Below are 13031 nucleotides of genomic sequence, written 5' to 3' on the forward strand. Positions count from 1 at the left end.
CAGAACAAGCCACAGCTACCTCATCTCGCCAGTTCTTCAGCTGATCCTGTTTCCTCAGACTGGAAGCCTCTGAGTCCTTATTCAGAACGGATCTCAGCTGAACTGCTGCTCATAAGCCTAAAAGTTTAACCACCAAATGCTTCTAGTTTCTGGCCACCACGCTTTATACATCTTTCTGTTTTTGCCATCACTCCCTAGGATTAAATGTGTGTGTCCTATGCCTGGCTGTTTCCAGTGTGGCCTTGAACTCACAGAGATCCAGAGGGATTTCTGTCTCTGGAATGCTAGGATTAAAGGCGTGAGTGCCACCATTTTCTAGCCTCTAGTGGCTATCTGTTCTCTGACCCCAGATATATTTATTAGGGTGCACAATATTTTGGGGAACACAATACCACCACATTTGGACCTAGTACTTATTTCAGGAAATGGACAAAAACAAACAGAACAGAAACCATATGAATGGGTGAAAAATAAATGTTTTCTAATTCAATAAGTATTTATAAAGCACTTCCTATATGTGGGCAATTTTGTGGGTGTTCACAGAGATCAGTGGAAACCCTATATGTATTTCCAAACACATTTAATAAACAGCATAAATACACACAAAAAGCTATCAAATTTCAAGCTTACTACCAAAAGTTGTTTGTGAATAATATTTTTTACCCCCATGGATTCTATGGGTCCATACCCTGCTTGAGTCCTAAAGTGAACGCACAAGCAAATTCTTAACTATGGTCAGAAGAATCAAGGATGTCCTGATACTCCCTGTTCAACACCATTAAATTTCCTCTCTGAGAACTACAGCGCTGAAGAATTCCAATGTAATTAGGACACAGCTTTTGTCCTATGGCTACATAAGGTGAAAGATTTTGAATTTAGTATAAGAATAAATGGATTACCACTGTACAGTCAATTAAAGTAGAAAAATACTCATAGTCTTTGATTTATAGTATACATGTGTATCATTTAAATAAAATTATACCAGAAGAATTTACAGACTTGTATGTCAGATAACATGTGTGTTTCAAAAGTGGAAACAAAGGAAAAGGAAAGGCAGACATTGGAGCACACGAATTAAAATATCCTTGACTATGTACCAGGTGACATCTAGATAGTTAATGCTTAGGAACTTCAGTTTATAAGGTGTCACTGATGCTGAGCTCATTGTCCGCTCCAATCCCCAGCCCTTTGGCCTTATTTCTGTGTCAAAGTTCCTTATGCAAATTGAGAAAGTTTGGCAAGTGACTTTCTCTAAATATTTGGACCACTTCAGAAACAAAGACCCATATGCTGGTGATCTTTTCCTAATGAAGAAGACAAAGAAAGAGAAAGGCTGATAGAGGGAGGGATGGAAGGAAGGAAAAAAACAAAGAAATCCCTCTTCAGATACTAACCAAATGATCAGATGTTTATTTAGTTTACATACTCTTTTAAAAAATATTAAAAATTAATCCTAAGCATATACTAAAATAAAGTAAATATTCAAAATAATAGAATGGTGGAACTAAGTAGTAAATGGGGAGGATATGAAAGCAAACTAAAAAAAAAAAAAAAACCGAATGAGAAAATCAAAGTTAATGTATGCTCATATAATGGAGGAAAATTAGCTCTGAGAGTCCAATGACCAAAATGAAAAACAGAAGGATAATGGATTCTGAAGAGCATCAAGAGAAATGAAATACTCCTTGCTCTGAGTGGGAGGCATCTATCACCTGGGCTTGAAGCTAGAAGTCATTTGAACACTATAATAAATAGAAAAGCATTGGTAACACTGCATTCCTACTGACATTTCTTAGATCTTCTCTAGATAAATCATGTTAAATATGTAAATTCCAGTAAGTATTCCAATTTATATTGTTACAAAAAAAAGTCCACAGTGGTGTCCCCAAATACTTTAATTCCTAGTTGCCAGCAAGTCTAGTCCCCAATTCCCCACTCCATTAACTACACTATTCCAATTATTCATTAACATAATTGTTGTAGTTATAAACAATGGGAATAATCCTTAACAATTCACAATAATCCAGAAACTTAAATTGGAACAAGGTGCACATAGTCACCCATTCAGTCAATCTGTGCTCTCTCTTTCCATGACTGTTCATCACATATTCCTGAAAGACTTTTAAAACAGACTCTTAAACACTGCTATCAAAAATGGTGATTCAGAAGTCCGGGGTTTGGGCTCAGCTGTCTGCTGTTATTGTTGTTGTTTTTAAAGAGTTTATCTAACAGAGTCATTCAGAAATCACTGGTACCTGATCAGCTCTTTTGTCTAGCATAAGAGTCCTCTCTAAGCATGGCTGCCATTGTTTGCCCACCACTGTGTGAAGGACACCTTGAGTTCATGAAAAAGGATTCTGTTGTGAGAAATTTTTCACCTTCAAATCATTTTATCTTATAACCACAATAACTTTTTTTCCTTTCTGATTAAACTCTGGTTGTTAAAGGTTGTAAACTTTATAAAGATCCTGCTATCCTGTAGTCTGTGCATAGAATATTTAATAATCTTGCAAAATAATGAAAATGCATCGGGAATTATATTAACTGCTGACATAATTCTCTACAGAATTCTTTTCTTACTTTTTTTTTTTTTGGAGCTGAGGATCGAACCCAGGGCCTTGCACTTGCTAGGCAAATGCTCTACCACAGAGCTAAATCCCCAACCCCAGAATTCTTTTCTAAATGAAACTGTACCATGCAGCCCCTCACCCTTAAAAGATACATGTATTGAAAGTTGAAATATCAGAGCTGGTAAATGTGTATCTCTATTTATAATCTAAAAAGCAAATTTTTGAACATTCTTTAATCAGTAATACATTCTACTGTCAGATTGTTATCTTTCTTGAAGGTAAAGTTCCCCTACCACAAGTTTTTAGAAATCATTTGGAGTTATTTACTCACAGTAATTGCTGCTATTTTTGACACTTACCTAAAAAAAAAGTCTTTCTCTAGGAAATGTAGAATGTAGAGCATGATGCTCAGAGTGTGGCCTGAATTGAAGCTCTTAGGCTGCTTAGCATGAATAATAAATAGCTGGAATAATTTATAAGTTATGAGTTTCAAATTAAGAGAGTGACAAGGAAATAGCATTATAACATTGACTATATCCTCCTGAGGAAGGTTCACAACAAGTGTATGTGCCCCACATGGCAAACACAGCTACATGAGATGACATGAAAATAAACTTACAGTAAGGGGAAGGATTTAATTAGATATGTCATATTTCTCTAAGGGGACAGAAAAATATGAAAGAACAGTGGCTTTGTAACTGCACAGTAGAAGGACTGGTTGACTGTTGAATACTTTCTCTTCACTCTTTACATTTTAAAATATAAACTGATTTGGTTTTAAATATAAGTGGTCTGGGAGACAATTAGTAAATGATTAGATGAAATAAAGCCTCTCATTCGGACATGTCACAGCACATGTTGCTGGAGGCAGGGGAATTTCTTCAGCATCAACTGCTGTTGAGAGATTCTAAGTGCAGGTTGGAACGTTGCTTCATTTCAGGGGACTCTGGAACCAGGAAGCAGTCTCGACATCGGGTCATCGTTCAGCTACCAGCCAATGGAGGCCGGGACTGCTCAGACCCTTTATATGAAGAGAAGGCTTGTGAGGCCTCTCCCACGTGTTACAGCTACAGGTAAAGGGGAAAAGAAAGCAAATGGTGCACTGGGTAATTCCTGATCACACCTTTCAAACTGATATTCCTTCCACCAGCTCAGTAGGCTGTTCAGAAGTATCAAAGAACTTCTCCACTTCTGAAATTGCCTCTCCCAAGGCAAATACATGTGTCAATTTGCAACTGTGTAGGTAGCTCCAGGTGAGGAGAATGTCTTATGTTGATATAAACTATAAGAAATGCAGGGAAAAAGTTAACAATTATAAGACATGTTCCTTAGGAAGGGATTTCTTTGTTACAGAGGAATAACTTTGTTCCAAAGAGCACATGTTTCTACTAAGTGTGAGCATCGAGGCTTAGGAAGTGACATTATTCTTTTGTAATGCTAGTGAGATGTCTGTCTGTTCTATTCACCATTAGCAACTCCAAGAAAGTTGAAGTCATTGAAGCTACACATAACATGAATTTTTTATTACAGAAATATGGCCTCCTTGCCAATATTCTCACTGAAGCTTGCTGAAGTGTATCATTGCAGCCCTGACAACAAATGAAACACTATGTATTATGATAATCGTTAATGAAATGTGTGATCATTACACGATAACTTAAGTGGAGATTAGTGGTAAATTGCATATTCATACATGTATTATTAATTCACAGGTGACAAATTGCATTACTATGTTTACAGTGTGAACATTATTGACTATTTGCCCCACATATTGATTTTTGAAATTTGTTTTTGTTACGGGATATTATAATTTCAGTTGCTGTTACCCATGCATTGATCACCCAAAGCTCATTATAAAGAAGACTCTTGGCCTGACTGGAGTTTACTTAGTAGAATGCAATGCTTTTGGGGCCAGCTGGGACATCTCTTGGAAGTGTGAATAAGAAGTCCAAATGCTCTTGTCTCTCTGTGAAGCCTGTTTCTACAGAACTTGCCAATCATATAGTCTTGTCTCTTGTGCCATAGGAAGAATTTTGTATTCAACAGTGCCTTTAGAAGGGGTTCATTTGTAGCTAAATTAAACTTAGGAAAAACTTCATGTGGTTAAACAGCCTGCTTTTTGTTAACACTACACTATCTCTGTGATTTACCCACCACCTCTGCTTCATCTCGCTGAGATTTTATTCTTCTGCTGTAGGTGGAAGACACACAAATGGCGCAGGTGCCAGCTAGTTCCTTGGAGCATTCAACAGGATGTCCCTGGAGCTCAGGAAGGCTGTGGGCCTGGACGACAGGCAAGAGGTAGGAGGCTGCACACCCTAGTTGTTTTTCTTTGCATTTCTCCAGTTTTCTGTCTTGTGTCTCCCATCACTGCCTTGTTCCATTTTGCTTTAATATCAAAGCATACAGAGCAGAGCAGATAGGAACAGCTTTGCCCTATTCTACAAAACACCAAAAACTTAGCTTTTGAAATTTTATTCTTTAGAGTGAACACATACCTGTTGAGTTCTTCCCTAGTTGATAGAAGAAAATCGGGTGCAGATTTTGGTTATGACATAAATAACATTATAACTAAGCATTTTGTGTGTTTCTAAATAATGGTAATTTATAGCACTTTACTTGACATCTTAACAATCACTATGATTCATAATCCTTGTTTGTATGCATCATATTTGTCCATGCATACAATGTAAGGGAACTGCATAGCTTTCCTATAATTCTCCCTGGTGATATTCCTAATATCGCAGAGGCTGTCCATGAACCCAGTCATACTTGGCACTGGCTTTTAAATGGCATATTTTATTTACTCAAAGCTTGAAGTGTGTGAAGTGAGACATTCTGCACTGCTACAAGACACAGAATCCTGTAGAAGTGTTTGGTGGAAAGTTTCCACATTCACATTAACTATGTGCTAGATTTTCTAGGAAATCAATCTCAAGGTTTGGAGAATATTGCTCATCCCCACGCATAAAATAGAAAATTTGGTATTTAGATATTTCATTACTTTTACTTATACAAACTGTCAATAGTTCTTCCAGAGTGTGGGAACAAATTCTAGCAAGCATGTAGATTAAAAGCTTTAAGTTTAGGGTCCAGGTGCATTTATTTACCTGAGGATAGACAGGAGTTCTGAAGGGGTGGATCTTTCTTTGGCTGTTGTGAGTGAGTGGTGTGTGTGTGTGTGTGTGTGTGTGTGTGTGTGTGTGTGTGTGTGTGTACATATTGCAGGGGGCTTGTCCATTCCTTGAGACAACCTGGCACTATCCAAGCGGTGGCCTTCCTTGGTTTCTGGGTCTTGAGTTACTCACAGTCACCTAGTTCTGATCTTATCTTTCATCCTCATCTCCATCATAAACCTTAGATAAAAATGACTCTGACTAGAGCTGTATTGAACTGAGAGTCACCCTTCCCATTATAATTTTTTCTTCAAAAAGTTGAGTAAGGCAAAGCCTTATCACTCACTGATAACTCCTCCTTTAAACCAAGTGTGAACTCATGTACATGTCTGGGTCTATGCAGAGTTGCTAATGGTCAGGGGCACAGGTGAGTTTGGAAGTCCAGACATACAAGCTTCAGTTCCAATTCTAGTACAAATGCAAGGTGAGCTTTCCTCATCTAGTCACTCTTTTATGTGGAAAAGATAAAGTCTGGTAGGATTCTTTCCATTTTAATGTATAACCACACACAAATAGTACTCAGAGATTGATGGTCAGAGTATGAAAGGCATATTTAATAGAATACCATAGAGAAAATGTTGGATATGATTGTTCTGGCAGGTTTTGTGTCAACTTGACAGAGTTAGAGTCATCTGAGAGGAGGGAGCCTTAGTTGAGAAAATGTCTCCATAGATTGGCCTGTAGGTGGGCCTGTATTCAGGCCTGTAGTACATTTTCTTCATTAGTTATTGATGTGGAAGGACCCATCCCATTGCATGTGGTGCCATCATGGGCTGGTGCTCCTGGGTTCTAAAGAAAGTGGGCTGAGCAAGCCTTGAGGAGCAAACCATTCCTTCATACCTTCTGCATCAGCTCTTGCCTATACATTCCTGCCCTGCTTTAGTTCCTGTCCTGACTTCCTTCAATGAGAAAGGGTGACATGAAATCATAATCCAAATAAACCCTTTCCTTTCTGAGTTGCTTTCAGTCATGGTGTTCCATCACAGCAATAGTAGCCCTAACTAAGACAGTGATGAAAGTGGTATACATGTGAAATGGCTTCAAATATCAAAACTCGACTATTAAAAGCTGTGCAAACTTGAGTGACTCACTTCCTCCCTTGAGGCTACAAAGCCTTGCCGAACTGTGCACACATTGTCTTCATTGAAAGATAATTCCTTCCCCTTCCTGTCAGTCCATGGCCCTGATGACTGTGCACAGAATGTCACAGAGCACAGAAGCAACAGTATGAACGAGGACATCTTGCTGTTTAGACACACTGTGCAGAAACTGATTTTCTTATGATGATCATTGACTTTATCATTTCCAAAACTCATAGACTCTGTTCTTTTCTGGTCCTAATATCTAATAGATTTACCCACTTCTTCTGCAAAAAAGAAAGTTGTCTTTGGCCTCCTCAATGCCGCTTTCTTTTGGTTTTCATTTGTTGGCTTCCTGTTTGGTGTCTCTTCCTCCCCTAGTCTTTAAGCAATGTTGGCACAGTCTAATCATGGCACAGTCCCCACAATGCTCACTCTGTCCCAGTAATCTTATGAATTTCAGGAAATCTGGGGGGACAAAGTTGCCTTATAGTAACTTGTTTGTGCATAATTAACTTTAGGATAACAACTTTCATTTTAAAAAAAGGACTTCTTGTCTTTATTATTCCAGCCTGTGGAGATTTCTTTTTCTTGCCTATGTTCCTATGGGGCATGAGATGGAGAGAAGTATCTTTTGTTCTTGGAAAGAAAGAAATGTTTTCTTACTTTGATATTCATGGTTGATTCCAGAACTGTGAATGATTCATTTGTCAGTATCTCACTGTCTTTATCATCGACATCATATGGTCATAGGCAAAATAAAATTAAAGAAAGTGGTTTCCTTTAGTGATTAAAGTAATCGTGTTGCATTAATTCAATCAGCAAAGTCTATAGAGTGGGTACTTCTGTGTTGTCTAGTATTTCAGACTTTCTAGTCTAGCTACTCATTCATTTGTGACTGCATTAAGAGGCTGTGCAGAAAGAACCAGGGGTGTTATGAAAGGATGGGGATATTGACACCAAGGAGCTTGCATTTGTTAGGGAAATGAAAGCATTTACTCTGACCCAACAAATAGGACTTAAACACTAAAAGCAATTGATTGCAAATCAGATCATTTGAAGTTGAAGGAGCAAGAAAGACTTAAAAGAAGGGCTTCTGCTTGACTTGTCCCATCTTCCTAGAATAAGCAGAAAGAAGAGTGGAATGTACAAGGCAATCAATTCTATAAGCTAAGCATTTGAGGTAAGAAAAGCAATTAATAAGCTCATAGAACAGTAGGTAGGTTGAGGCCGCAGAGATGTGAGCTGGAGCCTGGGGAGATTTTGTGGAGACCTATAAATGTCAGGATCAGTGTTTGAGACCATGTTCAATAAGTGAAAAGAGCAAGGCCTGATGAAAGCAGCATTTTCTCTGTCAGCATGTGCAGAATAAATTATAACGATAAGACACTTGGATCCAGCTTCTGGCTAAGATCCTGTTGGAGCAATAAGAGGCTGAAGTATCAGAGGCTTAGATGAAAGCCACAGTATGAAAATGGGCAGAAATAAATAGATATTGGATTTAAAATAGTGAGGATGTTTGTAGGATTTCACAAAAGAATATAATGGATAATAGAAATACAAGTTAAAGTTGAACCTTGTGCTCCTTAACTTCAATATTTTCAGCTCATAATAGTTCCGTTGGTGGAAATAATCATTCTGAATGCAGAGCTAATTTGAGAAGTTCTAGCTCATTTAATTTACATAGTATAGTCACCAAGTAGAAAGCACCTACTCTGAAGTTGAAACAGATATGTAACTGTAAAGATGGCATAGAATGGCAGATGATTACTTGAACAACAGTCTATAAGTGATTTGTTGTACTATAGGAAACCTCAAATCTCCAAGATATTGTATATATTTATATATAAACATAGTAATAATATTTTCCATTACTATATTTCTATTGTCTCCAGCTTACTGACATCCAAAGGTTCTTTAGTTCTTTCTTGTAGTCTACATAATTTAGATTAAAATTAATATTTTTGTAACTTACTAACTTTAGATTAACATTTCCTTCTTTAAATCAGAAGTCCATTATATGAATTAAAATATAGTCACTACTATTAAAAACTATGCTAGAGCTCTAACAAAAGATATAATTATTGTGTGGCCTTTATAAAATGATTTGTTTAAACTATGGCCTGTCAACCAAATCCAGCCTATAGCCTGTTTGTTTGTAGTTAACATTGAATTGGAACACAGCTATACCCATTTCTTTATGCACTGCCTATGGCTGCCTTCAAGATACATGGCAAAGTTGAGTAGCTACAAAAGACAATATTTCTCAAAAAGCAAAAATTATTTACTATCTCAGCTTTACAGAAAAAAAAGACTAGCCCCAATCTAAATTGAGAAGCGAATAATCATTGATACAGTTACAACTATTAGTACAATCAATAGCATTAGATAGTCCTACCTTGTCCTTAGCTCAGGTTTCCAAATTAAGACCATCAGTGAAAAAACCCATTAAAGTTACAAGATAGTCAGGCTTCAAAATCTATTATAGTATAAAATATCTCCTTTAAGAATGAAATAGCAAGCCAGGTGGTGGTGGCGCAAGCCAGGTGGTGGTGGCGCACGCCTTTAATCCCAGCACTTGGGAGGCAGAGGCAGGTGGATCTCTGTGAGTTCAAGGCCAGCCTGGGCTACCAAGTGAGTTCCAGGAAAGGCGAAAAGCTACCCAGAGAAACCCTGTCTCGAAAAACAAACAAACAAACAAACAAAGAATGAAATAGCAGCATTCTTCGGGAAATATCAGAATACAGTGTTGACTTACTGAACTCCAGCAGTAAAGTTTTTAAAGAAAAAAATAAAGATAAAACCTAAAAATACAGAGAGTGTGGAAGACAAGAGGCAGAAACTGTTCTAGGTTTTTTTTTCTCTCGACCATTGCCCGCAGTCTACAGTGGAGGTATCTTTGTGGATTTCTGGGGACTTCTCTAGCACTTGGCTTCTTCCTATTCCCATGGGGGTCTTCAGTTATCATGGTCTCTTTTTCCTTGATCCAGCTGGTATCTCCTGCTCCCCTAAGCGCTCGCTCTCTCTCTTTCTCTCTCTCTCTCTCTCTCTCTCTCTCTCTCTCTCTCTCTCTCTCTCTCTCTGTTTTGTTTTGTTTTTCGAGACAGGATTTCTCTGTGTAGCTTTGCACCTTTCCTGGATCTCACTCTGTAGCCCAGGCTGGCCTTGAACTCACAGAGATCCACCTGGCTCTGCCTCCAGAGTGCTGGGATTAAAGGCGTGTGCAACCACCACCCTTTCTCTAATGATGAATCATATCACAGTTAGATGTGAATTTTTGGCTTATTCGTGATGTATTGCATAGAGAGGAATCAAAGTGTTTGTTTTGTGTAATAAATATGCACATCTCAGCACATCACTTGCAAGGTCCTGTTATGGTTCAGTTTTTCTCAGACTTGAGCTTCCACATCACTAGAAGAGTAAGTATAACACTAGATTCTCTCCCATCTAATAGTCTTTTGTAAAATGAATACATAATCATTAGTGTGCTGTAGTTGCTATAACAGTATACCACAAGTTCAAAGTACTAAGGAACTCAATTTCTGGTAATGGCGTTTTTTCTGGCTTTCAGAGAATATTTTCCCTATAACTTATGGAATAGGGAGAGAAAGAGCTAGAGAGACAGAGACAGAGAGATAGATAGATAGGCCAGGCAGAGAAACAGAGGCATGCAAACATGGAGGGGAGCTCTCTGACAGCATCAGTATCATCACAAGAAACCACTGCCTTGTGAACATATATAACCCTGATTACCTTCCCAAGTTTCTGTCTCATGACTCCATTATTCTGGGATTAGAACCCCAATCTATGAATTTTAGGGAAATACAACTCAGGCCATATCATCATCATCTTAAACTTTCTGTCATGATGCACAAGTCTATCATATTCAACTTGCTCAAAAAACTATATAAACAGGGTAACACCGGTCCCTAAAACTAATGTAAATTTTCTGAATAGTATTCAATATGATTAATGGTAACATAAACAAATATTTCTTAAATGCATGCTACACAATTCATGTTGCCTCATGCTATTTGCCAGTTGAGAGAATAAAAATATAGAGACAATTTCATATGGTATGAAGTATTCTAAATTTGATTTTCAAGGCAAATTAATAATGTATATATTATTATTACTGTATAAGTGCAACAACAATAGAAAATTTGGAGGAAAAAAACAGAGGTAACTATTGCCATACACCCAGTGAAAGAGGAAACTACATTTAAGCACAGGGTGACTCAAGGAAAAGAGCACGATGTGAAATCTATACACTTAAGGGCAGTGTATTGGCTGGATTCTCCAATGGGCTTCTCTGAATGCATTTGAGGCAGACAGACATCCCTCAGGGACTGAAATACCAAGAGGAAAATAATGGATTATTTTTTCAATTAAAAACAAAAACAAACAAACAAATACAGAAGTAGAGAATTGACTAGTGGCTTAAAAAAATAGAGAAATAAAAGAGGTGTTAAATGATTAACAGGGCTGGAGAGATGGTTCAGAGGTTAAGAGCACTGGCTGCTCTTCCAGAGGTCCTGATTCAATTCCCAGCAACTACATGGTGGCTCACAACCATTTGTAATGAGATCTGGTGTTAAATGATTAACAGGATTTGGTGATTTTAAAAACTTGCTTCATATCTCTCAAGTCATTTGTATGTAAACATATCATAGAACTGTCTGTTCTGATTGGTCACCTTTCTACTGTTCAGATGGTATTTAGAAGACTAACTCATTGCTTCACTGGGGGAATAGATTGTTGAATCCTAGCCATATTCATGGATAAAGTTAGCACTGGGTTTACATTAGGAATAAAATGCATGGCTCATAACAATGATAATTTTGGGCTGCTCACACCTGTCTTTAGATGTCATGCCTTCTTCTCCTGACTGCATGAGCATGACAATTCCTCACATTTCTCCACCAATTAATTCCCAGTTCCTCAGATCCCTCAGATCAACCAGGCACTAGCCCTTAGCCAGCATGTAACCAATGTCTATGCAGGCCCCAAAGGCTTTGACTTCTAGCTCCTTGTGTCTTATTTCACCAGCCACCAGAGGAGAGGTGGTGGCCCAGGCTACAGTGAGATTTGGTGGCATTCAAAGTGAGAAGACCACAGAAAGGCTGATTGGCAGGGGCCTATAGGTAATAGTCAGTGGCTAGAAAACAATATTACTGGATACTAGAAAAGACTGAAGGCCCATGTCAGATTGGAAGCATCACTTCAAAACCATCAGAGAGATTAGTCTTTGAAGACCAATGGATTCTAGGAAACCAGAAAGTCTGAAGGACATTCAGGATTACTATTATGTGTGGTTGGATCATCTCAGTGGAATACTGATATACCTGAAGCCAGAGCTGAAAATGCCAAGCTGGGGATTCAGAGTCTAGACATGAAAAGGAAGCTGAATGCTGAGCCCTCTTACCCTTACCTGGGCTGAAAGGATTTCACAATGGCCTGGACACAACAGCTCTATACAAACATCTAAAATATGACCTCCTGTGGGGTGATGGATGGCGGCAACACAGTGTCTGAGTCAGTAAAACCACAGATCAGAGTACAAAGTCAGCAGAAGTAGGGTACCCTCTGGAGAAGAGGGAGCCAGCAAAAGTTCAAAGGTCAACGAACATAAAAAAAAAAAAAAACTAGTAATGGCATATGTCAGATTATTTCCTTTTTTTTTCTCAACAATTGCTCTAAAGAAAAATAGCAGCTTCTGCTATTTAAATATGAGTATGTAACTCTGGGCTTTATTATTTGTTATACATTAGTGGATGAGCATGGTACAAAAATCATAAAAATTAAACCTAAAGTTTTCATATAAATAATTTCAAGGTTGTTCTAGTTCAATATCCATGTTGGTCCCTATGCTATCTCCTGTTGGGGATATCTTATGTAATCAAAATTAAATCCAAATAATTTGTGGAATGTGAGATAGTATTAGTTAACTGCACAATGTGTTGCTTTTATGAACAAATGTGCTCGTCTTGGATTTCAATGTGTTGAGCCTTATCCTTTACCTACGACTCTTGTTAATTTTATTCTTTTAAAAATTGCATTTGAGACATTATTAAAGTTCAGATAATACCAAATATCTGAGTCAGTTTATTTTAGCAATACATACTATTCTGTTCATTTACAGACAGAATTCAATTAAAAACAAGAAAATAAAGGTAGAAAATAAGTAAATAAATGAATTATGAACC

The 13031-nt window shown here is 37.7% G+C and overlaps 1 protein-coding gene across 2 annotated transcripts in view; it reads left to right on the forward strand.

Annotated features, from left to right (window-relative positions):
• The window catches only part of Thsd7a (thrombospondin type 1 domain containing 7A), a 406340-nt gene that overhangs the window by 333171 nt on the left and 60138 nt on the right, over positions 1–13031 (forward strand). For both annotated transcript variants that reach the window (XM_036180854.1, XM_036180853.1), the window contains exons 10-11: positions 3511–3643; positions 4768–4871. In XM_036180854.1, coding sequence (XP_036036747.1) covers positions 3511–3643; positions 4768–4871 — 237 coding nt within the window. The remainder of the gene's footprint in view (positions 1–3510; positions 3644–4767; positions 4872–13031) is intronic.

This window comes from Onychomys torridus, chromosome 3 (genome assembly GCF_903995425.1).
Source record: "Onychomys torridus chromosome 3, mOncTor1.1, whole genome shotgun sequence".
Classification (NCBI taxonomy): Eukaryota; Metazoa; Chordata; class Mammalia; order Rodentia; family Cricetidae; genus Onychomys; species Onychomys torridus.